General features: G+C 43.4%; 1 protein-coding gene across 2 annotated transcripts in view; it reads right to left on the bottom strand.

Annotated features, from left to right (window-relative positions):
* Positions 1 to 11306: 11306 nt before the first annotated feature.
* The window catches only part of FBXO38 (F-box protein 38), a 72161-nt gene continuing 64165 nt past the window's right edge, over positions 11307 to 19302 (bottom strand). For both annotated transcript variants that reach the window (XM_077265732.1, XM_077265733.1), the window contains exons 18-22: positions 19005 to 19171; positions 16594 to 16739; positions 14195 to 14298; positions 13688 to 13801; positions 11307 to 12556 (exon numbers count right to left, since the gene is read on the bottom strand). In XM_077265732.1, the coding sequence (XP_077121847.1) occupies positions 12378 to 12556; positions 13688 to 13801; positions 14195 to 14298; positions 16594 to 16739; positions 19005 to 19171 (710 nt within the window). In that variant the 3' untranslated portion in view covers positions 11307 to 12377. The remainder of the gene's footprint in view (positions 12557 to 13687; positions 13802 to 14194; positions 14299 to 16593; positions 16740 to 19004; positions 19172 to 19302) is intronic.

Below are 19302 nucleotides of genomic sequence, written 5' to 3'. Positions count from 1 at the left end.
GTCTTCGGATGACATCCTCCAGTTTTGCAAGCAAAAAATCAAAATGTTCAATCCTCATCCGCACGTAGTTGTGGAATTTGTGTGGATTGTGCCGCAACTCCAGGTACAGAGTGGACTGGACACCCCGGGTCATCCGTAGTTGATTAATCGGATGAATCCACATTCGTCTTCGTCTCCGTTGCTGCAGAAGCATCCTACGCCTTTCCGCTGCCGCCTCCTTCTCCCGCACTATGATATCCAGGCGATTTGTCTCAAAGATAACGTCGGTAACCAAACTAGCAATCCTCCCAAGAACACCTTCCATCGCTGCCACAAAACTAAAACCCACAAAGATGGGCTGTAAATACAGTACTATATAGTTTTTCAAATTTTCCAGTAGCCAATCAAATTTTGGGAGCCTCCCCTTTTAAAAACGGATCCGTCGGAAAAACGGATACAACGGATGGTAAAACGGATACAACGTATGCAACGCATCCAGTATTTTCGACGGAAACGTTTAGCGGATTTGCGACGGATCCGTCGAAATGCTGGATGCGTGGCATACGTTTGTCACCGTTTTTCACTTTTTTGACGCATCCGTTTTTTCGGCCAAAAAACGGATTTGCGACGTAATGCAGTTAACGCTAGTGTGAAATAAGGCTTAGACTTGCTTAAGAAGTACACGTTCAAGGGTGTATTGAACTAAATATGATCTAAACCAAACCTGTCAGCAAGATTTTCCTACGTAAACTACATTGATTGTCAGGTTGGTGCTGTTGCACTGATTAAAATACCTGGGGTGTACAAATCAGTTTTTTTGGTTCTTGTGTAATCAGTGTTAGAAGTTTTCAGCTAATGATATGCCCGGGCTCTGGGGCAGGACTGTAGGCAGAGTCTTCCCTTCCTGCTCTAAGCCAGAGAAACCAAGGACACATGCTACAGGCCACCCAAAGCACAAGCAGTCTGTCTCTCTCCATCTCCATGATGAGGAACATGTTTGTGCTTCGGGGCAGCCTGTGGGCAGGTCTTTCCTTGGTTTCTCTGGCTTAGAGGTTTTTCTCTGCCTGCAAGATTTCTGGCAAGTTTACTGTAGCATTGTGCAAAAAAAACAGACACCTGAATAGATAAGTTGTTTTATTTTTATCATTGCTTTTAAAAACACCCTACACCCATAGTGCCATGTTTGTCAGATGAAGTTATTTACCCATTATGTCTTGTTGCCATTTTCATTTTACTTCTAATTATCAGGTGTCGGTATTATTTGTATAAATGAAAACTTACATAAAATGTTCCAATGCGCATAATACAATATCGAACTTTACCAAGGTCTATACTTCACTTTTCTAATGGAAAACTATGCAATTTTCAGCACGGTAATCGTGAATTTTTGTAATTCTCAATTTCCAAAAGTAACAGAAGGGTGAATCCTCCAGTGGCCTAAAACATTTCCTATTATTTACTCCTGAGAATGACACTTCTCTAGAGCACAGACAGGCAGGGATGCATCAAATGAATTGAGAGGCAATGCTCTTTTCCTTATTCCATCTTTAGCTCATCATATTCCTGCGCACTACATTTAGGGAACGGTCAATTAATTTCCCCAAAACTGTAAATCCCTTCCTACAAGTGTCTGTGGCATATGCTCTTGTTTTTATGGAATTACAAATCTGAAGTTTAGCAAATATTCCAAATACAGGCACATCTGCCTCTATCAAAAGTTTTAGATTCAAGCAAATATCTATTTGTCTAGAATATTTACTAAACTACAGATATCTGCCTGTATCGAGAACATTTAATGAACTACAGATGATGTATCTAGGACATGCAGGCAGATATCTGCAGCTTACTGTATCGAGAATATTTACTTATCTGCAGATATTTGCAGTTTAGTAAATGGTATCCTGATCTTTACAAAATAGTGAGAAAATAGGGATTTTTGTGTACTCACCGTAAAATCATTTTCTCCGAGCCACTCATTGGGGGACACAGAACCATGGGTGTTATGCTGCTGTCGCTAGGAGGCTGACACTAAGTTGAGACAAAACAGTTAGCTCCTCCCCTGCAGTATACACCCTCATGCTGGCTTCCAGAGACCCAGTTCAGTGTAAAAGCAGTGGGAGATTTATTAACATAATATTAGAGTATAACATGTCAGAGTAAGCCAAAAAAGCAACGAGCCATAAGGCCAACAGGGTGGGTGCTGTGTCCCCCAATGAGTGGCTCGGAGAAAAGGATTTTATGGTGAGTACACAAAAATCCTTATTTCTCTTTCACCACATTGGGGGACACAGAACCATGGGACATCCCAAAGCAGTCCCTGGGTTGGGAACAACATAACCAAATAACTCCGTGTACCAACTGACTATAAATGCGCAACGGCCACTTGCAGAATACGTCTGCCAAGGGCCGCATCCGCAGAAGATTGAGTGTGGACATTGTAGAGCTTCGTGAAAGTATGCAGGCTGGACCATGTTGCGGCCTTGCAAACCTGCTCTGCCGACGCCTGGTGCCGAATAGCCCAGGAAGCACCCACCGACCGAGTTGAGTGTGCCCTAATCCCCACCGGGATAGGTCTGCCCCTGACCCGATAAGATTCTTGAATAGCTGATCGGATCTATCTGGCTATCGTGGCTTTAGAAGCAGCTAAACCCTTTCTGTGACCCTCAGGGAGCACAAAGAGGGAGTCCGATTTGCGGAAGGGGGCAGTCCTAGAAATGTACCTCATGAGAGCCCTTACCACGTCCAAGGTGTGAAGGGCCTTTTCATTCCTATGTCTTGGCTGTGGGCAGAAGGAGGGAAGAACGATATCTTCATTAAGGTGGAAGGATGAAACCACCTTGGCAAGAAAAGATGGAGATGGACGTAGCACCACTTTGCCCTGGTGGAAGGAAAGAAAGTGCGCCCGGCAGGACAGGGCGGCCAACTCTGAGACTCGCCTGATAGAGGTTACTGCCACAAGGAAGGCGACCTTCCAGGAGAGAACAATCAGCGAGACATCTTGCAGAGGTTCAAAAGGGGACTCCTGAAGAACACTCAGGACCAAATTGAGATCTCATGTCTCTAACGGCATTCTATAGGGGGGTACTACGTGGGAGACCCCTGAACAAAAGTCCTGACTTGCAAGTTAGCAGCAATCTTACGTTGGAACAACACGGATAATGCCAAGATCTGACCCTTGAGGGAACTGAGCGCCAGACGGGAATCCAAGCCGGACTGGAGAAATTCCAGAATGGAGGGAATTGAAAAAATGAGAGGATGATGTCCACGGAGCCTGCACCATGAGAAGGCGGCTTTCCAAGTGCGGTGATAGATGCGAGTGGAAGATGTCTTGCGAGCACTATTCATGGTGGCAATGACTTGCTGGGAGAAACCAGCTTGAGTTAGGATCCAGGTTTCAACAGCCAAGCCTTTAAACGTAGGGCCCCTGAGCTCTGGTGGTAGATTGGCCCTTGGCAAAGCAGATCTGGGCGATCTAGTAGCCGCCAGGGAACGTCAGATACAAGTTGAACAAGCTCCGCGTAGCACACGCGATGTGCCAATCAGGGGTGACTAGGATCAAAGGAACCCTCTCCATCTTGATTTTTCAGATAACATTTGGTAGTAAGGGAAGCGGAGGAAACACGTACGGGAAGTGGAACCGATGCCATGGGGATATCAGTGCGTCCACCCCGATGGCCTGGGGATCCCAAGAACGTGCTATGAAATTGGGAACTTTTGCGTTCAGTCTGGATGCCATCAGATCCATGTCCGGAGGCCCCCAGCGAAGGCAAAGCTGCTGGAAGACCTCCGGATGGAGTTCCCACTTCCCCGAGGCGAGACCCTGACGGCTGAGAAAATCCGCCACCCAGTTCTCGACGCCTGGAATGTGCACTGCAGAAATGGTAGAGCGGTTGTTCTCGGCCCAACGGAGAATGTGGGAGACCTCCCGCATCGCCGCCCTGCTGCGGGTACCCTCCTGATGGTTTATGTACGCCACAGCTGTGACGTTATCTGATTGAATTGGAATTGGGTGACCCACGAGGAGGAAGTGGAAATGTCTCAGGACAAATCTGATTGCTCGAATCTCTAAGATGTTTATTGGAAGTCTCGACTCCCGAATTGTCCAACGCCCCTGGGCAGTGTGGTTGTGACATACCGCTCCCCAACCAAGTAGACCGGCGTCGGTAGTCACCACCAGCCAGTGTATTGGAAGAAAAGACCTAACCTGGCTGAGAGATGATTCCAAAGTCCACCATTTGAGCGCTTGCCTGATCCGCGGGGACAGAGCACATGACCGATTGTGGGATAACGTACTCCTGTCCCAATTGTCCAGCAGAGCCTGTTGTAAGGGGCGGAGATGCAGTTGGGCGAAGGGAACCACTTCCATTATGGCCACCATTTTCCCCAGGATCCTCATGGCAAACCAAATGTAATGAGGAAAGGGACGACAAAGCTTCCGGGTTCCCTGTTTGAGTACTTGGGCCTTGGACCTAGGAAGCAGAACCAGCCACTTGGACGTGTCCAGGATCATGCCTAGGAAGGAGATCCGTTGGGCTGGAACGGGGAGGACTTGTCCAAGTTGATCAGCCAGCCCAGGCGTGAAAGAGTATCCAAGGTAATGTGGACGCATGCGTCGCAGGCATGATAGGACGGACCTTTGATCAGGAGGTTGTCTAAGTATGGCAACACGACCACTCCTCGGGAGTGAAGAATGGCCATGACCGCCGCCATGACCTTTGTGAATACCCTGGGCGCGGTGGCAAGGCCGAAGGGTAAGGCTGTGAATTGAAAATGGTCCTCCTGGATGGCAAAATGCAGGAACCTTTGATGTGGCGGGAAGACTGGGATATGGAGATAAGCATCTTTGATGTCTATTGATGCTAGAAACTCTCCTCTCTCCATTGAGATGACTGACCGGAGGGATTCCATCCTGAAGTGCCGGACCTTTACATACTTGTTTAGGAGCTTTAGATCCAAAATAGGGTGCACCGTCCCATCCTTTTTTGGAACGACGAAGAGGTTTGAGTAAAAACCTCAATCTTTCGTGTTCTGGAACCGGAACAATGACCCCATTTCGGCGGAGAGATTCGATGGCGCGGTGAAGCTGAGCAGCGGGGAGCTTTGAGGCCGAGGGAGAGGAGCCTGGCAGGTGGTACGTGCAGTGAAAAAGGTGTTAGGTACCTTTGTAGCCTTTTTAGCCCTTGACTGCGACATGATGTACCCCAATCTAAGTAAAAAACACAGTCTACAGCCATAGCAATTTGTTTGGCGAGATCCGCCGCCTCAGACGGAAGAGTCTGGTCCTGAATGGATTTTGCAAGGGCATCTGCCCAGAAAACCATTGCTTTTGCGACCCATGCCGCAGCAAAGGAAGGGGATAGAGAGGAACCTGAGGCTTCATATACTGAGCGAGCAAGGGAATCTATTTGGCGCTCTGTGGGATTTTTAATCGAAGCCCCATCAGGTATGGATAGAAGTGCTTTGGTAGCCAAACGCGATACCGAAGGATCTACTAGTGGAGGTTCCGTCCAATCTTTGACAAGATCTGCGGAAAAAGGATACTTTGTTTCCAGGGCCTTTTTTCCCGTAAAGCGCTTATCCGGTCGCTCCCTGTGTCGCCGGACTATATCTAAAAAATCCAGATGAGGCGAACACCCTATGGGATCGCTTGGTTCTTTTAAAAAAGATACCGCATGATCCGGAGCCGAATTAGGGTCATCATCAACCTTTAGCGCGTGATTGACGGCTTCAAAGAGGGAGTCCACAGTTCATTGAAACTCGGAGAATCAGGGTCCAAGGATGCCTCAGACTCATATTCAGAGTCCTGTTCGCTGCAAGCCCCTGGAGAGGGTGAGCGAGAAGTGGAGCTACTAGAGGCTGAATGGCATAAATGCTCAGGAGAGGTAGTGCGGATCCGTTTTTTTGGATGTCTGTACCTCCTTCAGGTGAGAGCGGCCCCTGCTGGCCGATGATTCCCCTGTAAGGGAGAGGTCTCTTAACACAGGTAGACGAGTGCCCCGCTCCCCACAGGGGTCATGAAGGGTTTCTATCGCTTTGGCCAACGAAGCCATGGATTGTGACAGTGACGCGGCCCACTCAGGGGGGCTAGATACACTGGAGTCAGTAGGAGCAGAGGGCTCCTGGGCATCACAGGATGTGGGGTAAAGCTGCAGGGAAGCACCTAGTGCAGTCTTCTTACCCAGATCCTGTGTCCCGCAATCTGATGATGGAGCTGAGTAGGGGAAGACCGGCATCCAGTAAAGACACATGCAGAAGGCGGCCGGAGCTGCTGTGCAGTGGGGAAAGGCTGCCGAGAGCAGGGAGGTAGTCTCCTAAGGAGCGAGAAGCGCCAGGTCTGAGGGCGGAGCTGCAAGAGTTATGCGAGCAGTGGGCGGGGCCTATCGGGATGCGGCCCGCACTAGGCCCAAGCCGGGGACTAAATTCATGGCTTCGGCCGGCGCGCACCTGCTGACCACTGGGAAAGATGCCCTGTGGAGTCCCTGCCGCTACGGAGCTCTCTTATGACAGCCGGAAAACGACCCCTCCCGGGTGGCACTTTCCCTGATATGAAGGGGATGGCAGATGCCGCAGGACAGAGCTGTGCCCAGGGTAGTTAGGACTTGGGGGAGCCTCCATCCACCATCCCCTTAAAAGGGGGGTGGAGAGGAACCGTAAGCATCCTTCCATCAGCTTTTTTCAGTGGTGATGCAGTGGGGCTACACGGACGCCACGATGAGAGTGCCTCTGAGCATCCGAGGGTATAACCTGGTGGGCAGGGCAAAATGTCCGGCAATAGGCCTCGCTGCAGAAGAGGATACGTGGAGGTGACACTCCATGTGCTCGTCTGTTAAGGGAGGAGAGATCGGTGCCCTTCAAGGGGCCCATCGCCCCTAGAATCAGCCCAGGCAGTGGCATCCCATGTCGCAGGAGAAGATACGGAGAGGCGACACTCTCCGTGCTCGCCTGTTGTTGGTTCGGGGAGATCGGCGCCTTGAAAGGTTCCATCGTCCCTTCATCCGGGTAAAAAAGTTAAATAGTAAAAAATCAAAAAATAAGAGAAATTCTGGTCTGAATAGCAGACCCGGTGTGCCTCCTACAGACACTAAGCTTGAACTGGGTCTCTGGAAGCCAGCATGAGGGTGTATACTGCAGGGGAGGAGCTAACTTTTTTGTCTCAACTTAGTGTCAGCCTCCTAGCGACAGCAGCATAACACCCATGGTTCCGTGCCCCCCGATGTGGCGAAGGAGAAATATATATATATATATATATATATATATATATATATATATATATATATATATATATATATATATATATATATATACACTAGACTGTGGCCCGATTCAAACGCATCGGGTATTCTAGAATATGCATGTCCCCGTAGTATATGGACAATGATGATTCCAGAATTCGCGGCAGACTGTGCCTGGCGGACTGAGCCTGGCGGCCTCGACCAATCAGAGAGGCGGGATTTCCAGGACAGACAGACAGACAGAAAGACAGACAGAAAGACAGACAGACAGAAAGATGGAAAAACCCTTAGACAATTATATATATAGATATATACACTCACCGGCCACTTTATTAGGTACACCATGCTAGTAACGGGTTGGACCCCCTTTTGCCTTCAGAACTGCCTCAATTCTTCGTGGCATAGATTCAACAAGGTGCTGGAAGCATTCCTCAGAGATTTTGGTCCATATTGACATGATGGCATCACACAGTTGCCGCAGATTTGTCGGCTGCACATCCCAAAGATGCTCCATACAAGGCAGGATGGATCCATGCTTTCATGTTGTTTACGCCAAATTCTGACCCTACCATCCAAATGTCGCAGCAGAAATCGAGACTCATCAGACCAAGCAACGTTTTTCCAATCTTCTACTGTCCAATTTCGATGAGCTTGTGCAAATTGTAGCCTCAGTTTCCTGTTCTTAGCTGAAAGGAGTGGTACCCGGTGTGGTCTTCTGCTGCTGTAGCCCATCTGCCTCAAAGTTCGACGCACTGTGCGTTCAGAGATGCTCTTAGGCCTACCTTGGTTGTAACGGGTGGCGATTTGAGTCACTGTTGCCTTTCTATCAGCTCGAACCAGTCTGCCCATTCTCCTCTGACCTCTGGCATCAACAAGGCATTTCCGCCCACAGAACTGCCGCTCACTGGATTTTTTTTCTTTTTCGGACCATTCTCTGTAAACCCTAGAGATGGTTGTGCGTGAAAATCCCAGTAGATCAGCAGTTTCTGAAATACTCAGACCAGCCCTTCTGGCACCAACAACCATGCCACGTTCAAAGGCACTCAAATCACCTTTCTTTCCCATACTGATGCTCGGTTTGAACTGCAGGAGATTGTCTTGACCATGTCTACATGCCTAAATGCACTGAGTTGCCGCCATGTGATTGGCTGATTAGAAATTAAGTGTTAACAAGAAGTTGGACAGGTGTACCTAATAAAGTGGCCAGTGAGTGTATATACATACATACATACATACACACATACAGTTGTGGCCAAAAGTATTGACACCCCTGCAATTCTGTCAGATAATACTCTGTTTCTTCCTGAAAATGATTGCTAACACAAATTCTTTGGTATTATCTTCATTTAATTTGTCTTAAATGAAAAAACACAAAAGAGAATGAAGCAAAACATTGATCATTTCACACAAAACTCCAAAAATGGGCCAGACAAAAGTATTGACACCCTCAGCCTAATTACTTGGTTGCACAACCTTTAGCCAAAACAACTGCGATCAACCGCTTCCGGTAAAAATCAATGAGTTTCTTAATGCTCTGCTGGAATTTTAGACCATTCTTCTTTGGCAAACTGGAGAAGGCACCCTTCAAATATCAGGGACCTGGAGCAAACTGCCATTTTTAGATCTCTCCACAGGTGTTCTATAGGATTCAGGTCTGGACTCATTGCTGGCCACCTTAGAAGTCTCCAGTGCTATCTCTCAAACCATCAAACCATTTTCTAGTGCTTTTTGAAGTGTGTTTTGGGTCATTGTCCTGCTGGAAGACCCATGACCTCTGAGGGAGACCCAGCTTTCTCCCCTTGGACCCTACATTATGCTGCAAAATTTGTTGGTAGTCTTCAGACTTCATAATGCCATGCACACGGTCAAGCAGTCCAGTGCCAGAGGCAGCAAAGCAACCCCAAAACATCAGGGAACCTCCGCCATGTTTGACTGTAGGGACCGTGTTCTTTTCTTTGAATGCCTCTTTTTTTCTCCTGTAAACTCTATGTTGATGCCTTTGCCCAAAAAGCTCTACTTTTGTCTCATCTGACCAGAGAACATTCTTCCAAAACGTTTTAGGTTTTTTCAGGCAAGTTTTGGCAAACTCCAGCCTGGCTTTTTTAGGTCTCGGGGTAAGAAGTGGGGTCTTCCTGGGTCTCCTACCATACAGTCCCTTTTCATTCAGACGCCGATGGATAGTAAGGGTTGACACTGTTGTACCCTCAGACTGCAGGGCAGCTTGAACTTGTTTGGATGTTAGTCGAAGTTCTTTATCCAACATCCGTACAATCTTGCGTTGAAATCTCGTCAATTTTTCTTTTCCGTCCACATCTAGGGTGGTTAGTCACAGTGCCATGGGCTTTAAACATTCTCCATGCTCAATGTGGTACACACAAGGACACAGGACAGAGGTTGAGTCAACTTTAATCCATGTCAACTGGCTGCAAGTGTGATTTAGTTATTGCAAACACCTGTTAGGTGCCACAGGTAAGTTACAGGTGCTGTTAATTACACAAATTAGAGAAGCATCACGTGATTTTTCGAACAGTGCCAATACTTTTGTCCACCCCCTTTTTTATGTGTGGAATTATATCCAATTTGGCTTTAGGACAATTCTTTTTGTGCTTTTTTCATTTAAGACAAATTAAATGAAGATAATAATACCAAAGAATTTGTGTTTGCAATCATTTTCAGGAAGAAACTGAGTATAATCTGACAGAACTGCAGGGGTGTTAATACTTTTGGCCACAACTGTATAATATATATAGTACATATAATATATATATATATATATATATATATATATATATATATATATATATATATATATATATATATATATATATATATATATATATATATATATATATATATATATATATATATATATATATATAAAATACCAGAACACCACATAGAATGGCTAACGAACGTTTCTCTTTAGCTTCCTCAAGTGATATTTTACTTCTTTGTTGTAATTTTTTTTCTGCCAAATTACTTTGTAAGGATCTGGATTTAGATTGTACTGGATCTTTTGTCTACTTGTATCCCTTTCTCGATTTATTTCTGTATGTGATGCCACATGTTTATTTATATTACACATTGATAAGCAGCATATTTTTACACTTCACAATATAATTTATTTTATCCAAATCATGATTTTGTGGTTGAGATGATCTTTATTATGGTACATGATTTTTAATTCTGGGATGTAGTTTCTTCTCCAAACTAGATTGTTGAAGAAAAGATGCCATTTTTTATTGCAGTATTCCAATGGTAGGGTCAGGACTTAGAACTGGCCACACACACAGACCTAAAAACTTGTAAAAATAGGGGCTGGAAGGGAGCCCAAATACTGTTCTTTTCTGGGTCAGCACCTAGTTATGTGTGTATTACATGCTTGCAAACGCAATCTACTTTAATCAATTCTGTCTATGGCAAATCTGGTCTGACATAGTAGACATGAGACTCATGTCTGTAATCACAATTCTCTCTCTCTCAGAATCAAAGTCAAACATACTTGCGCATTAAAGAAGGCCGGATCCAACAAAAAACCGGATCCGGCGCATCAGTTTTTCACAATTTACGTCGGTTCCGTTTTTTGACAAATTAGCCGGATTTAGCCTGAAAGCAAAACACTGATGTGTGAAAGCAGCCTAAGGAGAGTTATGAATATTCGGCCACAACTCCATTCCGAGAGAAAGTAAAAAGACCCTTTTTGGAATCATAGAATGTTAGGGTTATTGTGTCCAACCCCCTTGATCAATGCTGGATTCACTAAACGATCTCAGACATGTCTGTCCAGCCTCTGTTTGAAGACTTCCATTGAAGGAGAACTCACCACCTCTCGTGGCAGACTGTTCCACTCATTGATCACCCTCACTGTCAATTTTTTTTTTCTAATCTGTATCTTCTCCCTTTCAGTTTCATTCCATTGTTTCCGGTGTTTCAGTGTGTGTCTCGGCATTATTTAGCCCATTACAGATTAGCAAGTTATCTCCGATCCTCCAGATAAGTGATAATGTTAAAGTCTTATTCCCATGAATAATAAGTTAGGTACTCCATTTCACTGTAGCACTTTTAGACCAGAATACTCACTGACACATGTTGTTTCATTTACATTTTACTTTACATTGTTTTAACCATATCTGAAAGTGTGTTGATGGTTAAAAATCCAGACAAAGCATTGTAACACATTTTACAATCTGGTCTGTGCAATTTGAAAAAAAAAAAAAAAATACAAAAAAATACAAACTTTTACAATAACTAGAAGCTGCTCCTTTGAAGCTTCATTTACCTTGTAGAATATGGCAGCTTCAACTCAGTGCAAAGAATCAGAATGATTTAGAATCGCAAAAACAAATAATAATAGCCGAAGTATTTGCACTGCAAAGAGCAAAATAACGCTTTGCAGCACACAGAATTGCCAGTGCTGCAAACCTGTAACCTAAAGTCTTATGGTATCGAGAATGTAGCAGAAGACTGAAATGAAATGATCATTTGTTTATTTCTTTCTAGAGACCATTTACTCTTTTTATACCTTTCTTATATATTAAGGCCTTAGCATCACTCACTCACATTATCTCCTAAAACGGTCTCCCATTTGGCCAGGCCACCACGGCAGACATGCTTGTAACCTGCATTACTGTAGATGTATCACTGCACCACTGGGTTAAGTCATCTCCTGGAAATATCTAGTATTCCAACCAGTACTAAAAAGTATAGCTGTTTTTTATGAGACTGGAGGGCTACCACCATAAAGACATCACATATTATAACTTTGTTTCACGACTTTATGGAAATTAAGTAGCCTGATGGTTAAAGGCCTCAAGACGCTGAACAGATGCCCTTAATGGATACTTGAATTAAGAGAAACTTTGACGTGACTACACTACAGTCCTATACAGAGAGCACTAACTTTGCATTCGAGCTCACAGGAAGACTTGCTGAAGGTGGAAAAAGGTACAGAAAAATGAGTTGAGCTGCCCTGGTTTACATTTTTTTTTTTAATGCTGGTCTTTAGTGCAGAGACTGTCCCACCATCATGTATAAGAGTAGCTCGCTGCAAAAGGCTCCAACGGAAAATGTTATTAATTACCATTAGATTGACCTTATATCTGCCAGATCTCCAGCCTACGCGGTTGGAGAAAGTAAAACTGATGTAATGATGGCAACTGGTTCTGTCTAAATATAGTCATCTTCCACAGGTTCTCCATTAACATCGCAGTAATGGATGAATATGGCAACAACTCGCTGGAAAACCCCCTTTCTCATCTGTCGCAGCTCAGAAATTTCCTCGCCAATGGTTTCCATACAAATGTCCGCAGAAAGCTGTCCTTTCCTCCTTGGTGCGTATATTGTAGCTGATGAAAGAAACAAAACACAACGTGCTTAACTAACAGAGTAATGTTAAAGAGAAACAGAATTTTTAAGAAAAAAAAAATATAGGCATCCCATGACATGTCAGAACTTTTTTGCAATGGGTCTTCAGGTCTCAAGATCCAAAAATATCGCCGAAGTAAAAAAGGGGCAAAAGCACTCAGCCGATTATGGGAGTGTGAGCAAAACAAAGCACAGACCCAGAAAAAGTCTACAAGTCTGAACACTGCTAATCCAGGATCTCCAAGGATCAGACCAGCAATGATTAATACATTCGAAGGGCAACAGCAGTCAGCTGAGTACTTCTACTCCCCCTTCCTTTATGTAATCATTAAGGGTCTCGGGGTAGGAGACATCCACCCTTTAGGGTGTCAATACTAATTTCATTAATTTTCTAGTGGTCCAGCGTTATGGCCCGTATTCAACAGAGTACTGCACTCAATTCTGTAGGTCCATGTTGTCAGATACACCCTTACAGATTTTTTTTAGCTGAATTTCTTTCATACATCAGAATGCGCAGAATGCTCAGATTGATCAGATATGAAACTGTTGTATTATGCCTCATTCAGACGCCTGTTGCATATGAGTGTTGTCCGTGATTTTCACAAATAGCACTAGCACCTATGACAGCCTATGGGGCGATTCACAGGTCAGATTTGTTTCCTCGGACTGAGTGGTCAGCGGAAAATATCGTACACATGTCCAATTTTGACTCGACAGTTGGCTCAAAAATAGTCAATGCAAGTCAAAGGGTTCGCAGAAAAAAAAAAAAAACAGACTGCACTTTGATTCCAACTGAGTCAGATTTTCACAGACTAAGAATGGAGGATATAGAAAAAATAAAAATAAAATTAATTCTCCACGTATGAGGGGAAAAAAAAAAAAAAAAAAATCAGATAACACCCGTATCACACTCTAAACAAACTCTGATCAGAATGATTGAGTCGATTTTCTCGTACGCAAATAGGCAGGATTGGAGCTTCCAAGTCTACAGTTCATGGTACAAATGATACAAGACAGATCATGTAATAACACAATGTAATGTACAATGTTACTTGTTTTTGTATGTGAATAATTTCATGTAAACAGTCATGGATATTTTTCCCTCAACTTACTTTTTTCATCATCCTCAAAGTCATATCTTGCATAGCTGTTTGGTTCTGCAGTTCTTAGTGAGCGCAACCAAGGAAAGTCTGTGATCATGGAGTATGGCGCACTGTCTACAACACCTGGAAAATCATTACCAGAATTAGTCAAGATCAAGATTCTGTGATCCATATTCATATACATATCCACAAGAACTATTTGGGCACATCCACATTATAGAGGGGTGTCCTAATGTTCGAGATAGGGTCAAGTATTGGATGCATCTTGGAAGGACATCCGAATGGCCGCCATACTTTTTTCTTTCTTCTCCCCAAAATCCTCTGTTTGCTTGAGGTGTAGGGAGCTGGGAATGTCAGTATCGCAGTTACGAAGGTCAAGAACGTATCTGTCTCACACAAGTGGTCCACTTTTAGAATTCCTTTTGGCAGAATAAACACTTAAAATTTGACTGACCGCAGCTCAGTAAATAGTTGGTTTCAATGACTAATTCTTTGAAGGATGAAAATGTTAATTACCTTCCAGAGTGTAAATGTCTCTACCCCAGGGATATTTTGTATATTTCTTTACATCTTCTTCTGTGCGCGTGGCCTCAGGAAAGAATTCGTATTTAATGAGCTCTCTGAAGAGGAAATATCAAAAGAGAGAAAACGTCTAGGATGCATTAGTGGGAAAAAAAGGCTTTGTAGCTTAATTTCAAGAAAACAAAAGGAATATTGAGAAATAGAAATTTTAGCATTAATAGATTTCAAAGTTTGTGTGTTAAATAGATAAAATACATATTAAACTGAATCTAAGAGTCTAGAGTCAACCCTACTTCTTTTAGTGGTTGCTGGCAAACAGTTATCGGAGGGGTTCATTAACCCCTTAGTGACGGAGCCAATTTGCAGCTTAATGACCGAGCCAATTTTTACAATTCTGACCACTGTCATTTTATGAGGTTATAACTCTGGAACGCTTTAACGGATACCGCTGATTCTGAGACTGTTTTTTCAAGACATATTGTACTTCATGTTAGTGGTAAAATTTCTTCGATACTACTTGCGTTTATTTGTGAGAAAAAAAACGGAAATATGGCAAAAAGTTTTAAAATTTTGCAATTTTCAAACTTCGAATTTTTATGCCCTTAAATCAGAGATAGGTCATACAAAATAGTTAATAAATAACATTTCCCACATGTCTACTTTACATCAGCACAATTTTGGAAACAATTTTTTTTTGTTAGGAAGTTATAAGGGTTAAAAGTTGACCAGCAATTTCTCATTTTTACAACAAGATTTACAAAATCATTTTTTTTAGGGACCACCTCACATTAAAAGTCACTTTGAGGGATGTACATGACAGAAAATACCTAAAAGTGACACCATTCTAAAAAGTGCACCCCTCAAGGTGCTCAAAACCACATTCAAGAAGTTTATTAACCGTTTCCGTGCTTCACACAAACATACAAACATTTTACTTCAGAACCAATTTTTTTTTTTTCACAAGTGTAAAAAGAGAAAATGAACCACAAAAGTTGTTGTGCTATTTCTCCTGAGTATGAGGATAGCCCATATGTGGGGGTAAACCACTGTTTGGGCACATGGCAGAGCTTGGAAGGGAAGGAGCGCCGTTTGACTTTTTCAATGCAGAATTGGCTGGAATTGAGATCGGACGCCATGTCGCGTTTGGAGAGCCCCTGATGTGCCTAAACATTGAAACCCCCCACAAGTGACATCATTTTGGAAACTAGACCCCTTAAGGAGCTTATCTAGATGTGTGTGGAGCACTATGAACCCCCAAGTGCTTCACAGAAGTTTATAACGTAGAGCCGTGAAAATAAAACATCTTATTTTTTCCACAAAAATGATCTTTTCGCCCCCAAATTTTTATTTTCACAAGGGTAACAGGAGAAATCAGACCACCAAAGTTGTTGTGCAATTTGTCCTGAGTACGCCGATACCCCTTATGTGGGGGGGACCACTGGTTGGGCACACATCGGGGCTCGGAAGGGAAGTAGTGACGTTTTAAAATGCAGACTTTGATGGAATGGTCTGCAGGCGTCATGTTGCGTTTGCAGAGGGTACCAGGAGAAATTGGACCATAAAAGTTGTTGTGCAATTTGTCCTGAGTACTCTGTTACCCCATATGTGGGGGTAAACCACTGTTTGGGCACATGGCAGAGCTCGGAAGGGAAGGAGCGCCGTTTTGGAATGCAGACTTTGATGGAATGGTCTGCGGGCGTCATGTTGCATTTGCAGAAGCCCTGATGTGCCTAAACAGTAGAAAATATACCTCTTGAGAAATTCATCTAGGGGTGTAGTGAGCATTTTTAAACTTCCACTAAAATTTTGTTTAGTCCCAACTTATTACTTTTCAACAAGTATAACTGGAGAAAATGAACAGTACAAGTTACCGTATTTTTCACACTGTAAGATGCACTATTTTCCCAAAAAATATTTTGGGAAAATGGGAGTGCGTCTTATAGTCCGAATGCATTTACCAGGAGTTTGGTGGCAGCGGGAGTTGGGCGATTCTGCCGTCCCTGGGCTGGGAAGAGGGGGTGTTCGGTGGTCCGGCGCTGCAGGGCAATGATCTGACTCCCATCCCAGGCTAGTGCGACAGGTTTGGTGGTGCACTGCCGAGATCTCAATCTGCACACACATCACTTCCAGCAGCCATTTTCGGAGGCCACCGCATTGCAGCAAAAGCGAGGGCTCCGGGCCTTCACCAAGCACAGAGGCTCTTTGATCGTTTCCAGCAACTGCGCACTGCAGTACTTTGCTCTGCCCTCAACAGGCCGAGATGTACGCCTGCACAGGCATACGTTAAAAGGTGTTTCGGCGGTTGTTAAGGGGTTAAACATCAAAAGTCAAATTATTTTCCGTAACAATATGAGGAAATAGAAAACAAAAAATCACAAAAATAGTATACTCACTGATTGACGTTTGCTATAGTGTCCATCCAGCTTCGGACACGTACTTTATTTCTAACATTAGGAGGATTGCTAAATTCATGTATGATACAGATGTGATAAGGGTATGGGCCACAGAATATTTTTCTTTCTAAGGTCAATGTATCTACCTGTAAAAGAAAATTAAAACAAAGAAATCCAATCAATTCTTTTCATTAATGAGGACTTTCAGACAAGCAGTAACCTGTAACACTAGTTGTCTAATTGTAAAAATTCAGAAAGGTTAAAGTTAAAACAAGTACATGCCATAGAATCAGTTTCCAAACTGCGGCTCTCCAGCTGCTGTCAGACTTCAACAGGTTGTCAGGACATGATGAAAATAGCAGTTTCACAACAGCTGAATGGTGATGATGAGCACAAGTGCTCGTTACTCAAGTTTGCCAGGGTGCTCGAGTGACATATTTGAGTCCCCACGGCCACATGTTTAGTCGGCTGTTAGACAGCCACAAAACATGCGGGGATTGTCCGTGATTGCCCGTGAAACATGGGGACGTGGGAACTCGAACATGTTACTTGAGCACCGGTGATACTCGGTGCATACCGGAGCAACGAGCAATTGCACTCATCACTACAGCTGAAGCCTTAGATTAGCACATCAATCTATATAGTGTATGTAATAATAGTTTTACTATCAGAACAGCATTTTAGGTCATGTATTTACCACCCAAAAAAACTAACAGGTCACACCTTTTACAAAAGATTTGCTAACATCAAAGTACCCACCAACCTTTTTGTTCATGATGAAGATTTCCACTTTGAACAGCAAAACCTACAAAGTCTGGAGATTGTAAGACCTTAGTATGTAAGATCATACAATCTGGCAAAGCTTTAATGATATCTAGTCTGTACATAAAATGCACCAACATTGGTCCCATGAAGAATGTCTTAATAGGGCTTTATTCCTGACCATATTACAACGCCTGGCACATACTTATCAGATTAAACTATTTCAGGACTGAAGCAAAAAGCGAATGTTCTCCAAACATCCAGTTACCAAAGCTCAAAGAGTAATATAATTTTTTTTAACCCCTTCATGACCTTGGGATTTTCCGTTTTTCTGTGTTCGTTTTTTGCTCCCCTTCTTCCCAGAGCCATAAATTTTTTATTTTTCCATCAATATGGCCATATGATGGCTTATTTTTTGCGGGACTAGTTGTACTTTCGAACGACATCATTGGTTTTTTTTGCATGTCATGTACTAGAAAACGGGAAAAAAATTCCAAGTGCGGTGAAATTGCAAAAAAAGTGCAATCCCACACTTGTTTTTTGTTTGGCTTTTTTGCTAGGTTCACTAAATGCTAAAACTGACCTGCTATTATGATTCTCCAAGTCATTACGAGTTCATAGACACCAAACATGTCTAGGTTATATTTTATCTAAGTGAAAAAAAAAATCCAAACTTTGCTAAAAAAAATAAATTGCGCCATTTTCCAATACCTGTAGTGTCTCCATTTTTCGTGATCTGGGGTCAGGTGAGGGCTTATTTTTTGCGTGCCGAGCTGATGTTTTAATGATACCATTTTGGTACAGATAAGTTCTTTTGATCGCCCGTTATTGCATTTTAATGCACTGTCATGGCGACCAAAAAAGAGGTAATTATGGCGTTACTAATTATTTTCTCGCTATGCCGTTTAGCGATCAGGATAATCCTTTTTAATTGATAGATTGGGTGATTCTGAAAGCGGCGATACCAAATATGTGCAGATTTGATTTTTCTTTTGTTTCATTTTAAAACTTGTGTGTGTGTGTGTGTGTGTGTGTGTGTGTGTGTGTGTGTGTGTGTGTGTGTGTGTGTGTGTGTGTGTGTGTGTGTGTGTGTGTATTTTTTTTTTTTTAAACAATTTTTTTTTCTTTTGGCATGCCTCCATGGCTCTGCTACATAGGAGCGATGCTCAGATCGCTCCTATGTAGTAGAATTGCTACATTGGTATGAGCGGCGACCACAGGGTGGCGCTCACAGCAATCCAGCATCAACAACCATAGAAGTCTTTAATAGACCTCTGGTTGCCATGCCGACGCATTGCTGACCCCCGATCACGTGACAGGGGTCAGCGATGCGCTCATTTCCGGCCCGAAGCGCTAGTTAAATGCTGCTGTCAGTGTTTGAAAGCGGCATTTAACTAGTTAAGAGCGGCGGGTGGATCGCGATTCCACACGCCGCTATTGCGGGCACATGTCAGCTGTACAAAACAGCTGAAATGTCTCGGCTTGGATCCGGGCTCACCGCCAGAGCCCGAATGAAAGCGAGGGTTCTGACCTACTGACGTACTATCTGACGTACTATCACGTCCGAGGTGAGAAAGGGGTTAATAAGACATTTACTGATTTTTACAATTTGTATTTTGCTTCCATCTTTCTTTCACAGATAAACTTACTTGTTGCATTGGACGCAGGTAGATAATACGATTTCTTTCAGGGGGCATCCTAAGTATCTGGTCAAGTACTTGCTCCATATTAAGCTTTTTACATTGAGCATAATCAAAGCGATTGACTATTGGGGCATTTTCTACCTTTAAGTGCTTCAAAACACGACATCGTGTTGCTGGGGAAAAAAAAAAAAGGTAACTTTTCAAAACAGAAGCCATACATCTTGTCAGTAACTGGGAACTAATGCATTACTAAATGTATGTCCATGCTTACGATCTTATTACATCTGCACATCATTACATCCAG

This window comes from Ranitomeya variabilis, chromosome 5, assembly GCF_051348905.1.
Source record: "Ranitomeya variabilis isolate aRanVar5 chromosome 5, aRanVar5.hap1, whole genome shotgun sequence".
Lineage (NCBI taxonomy): Eukaryota > Metazoa > Chordata > Amphibia > Anura > Dendrobatidae > Ranitomeya > Ranitomeya variabilis.
This window is presented reverse-complemented; position numbering and strand designations above follow the sequence as displayed.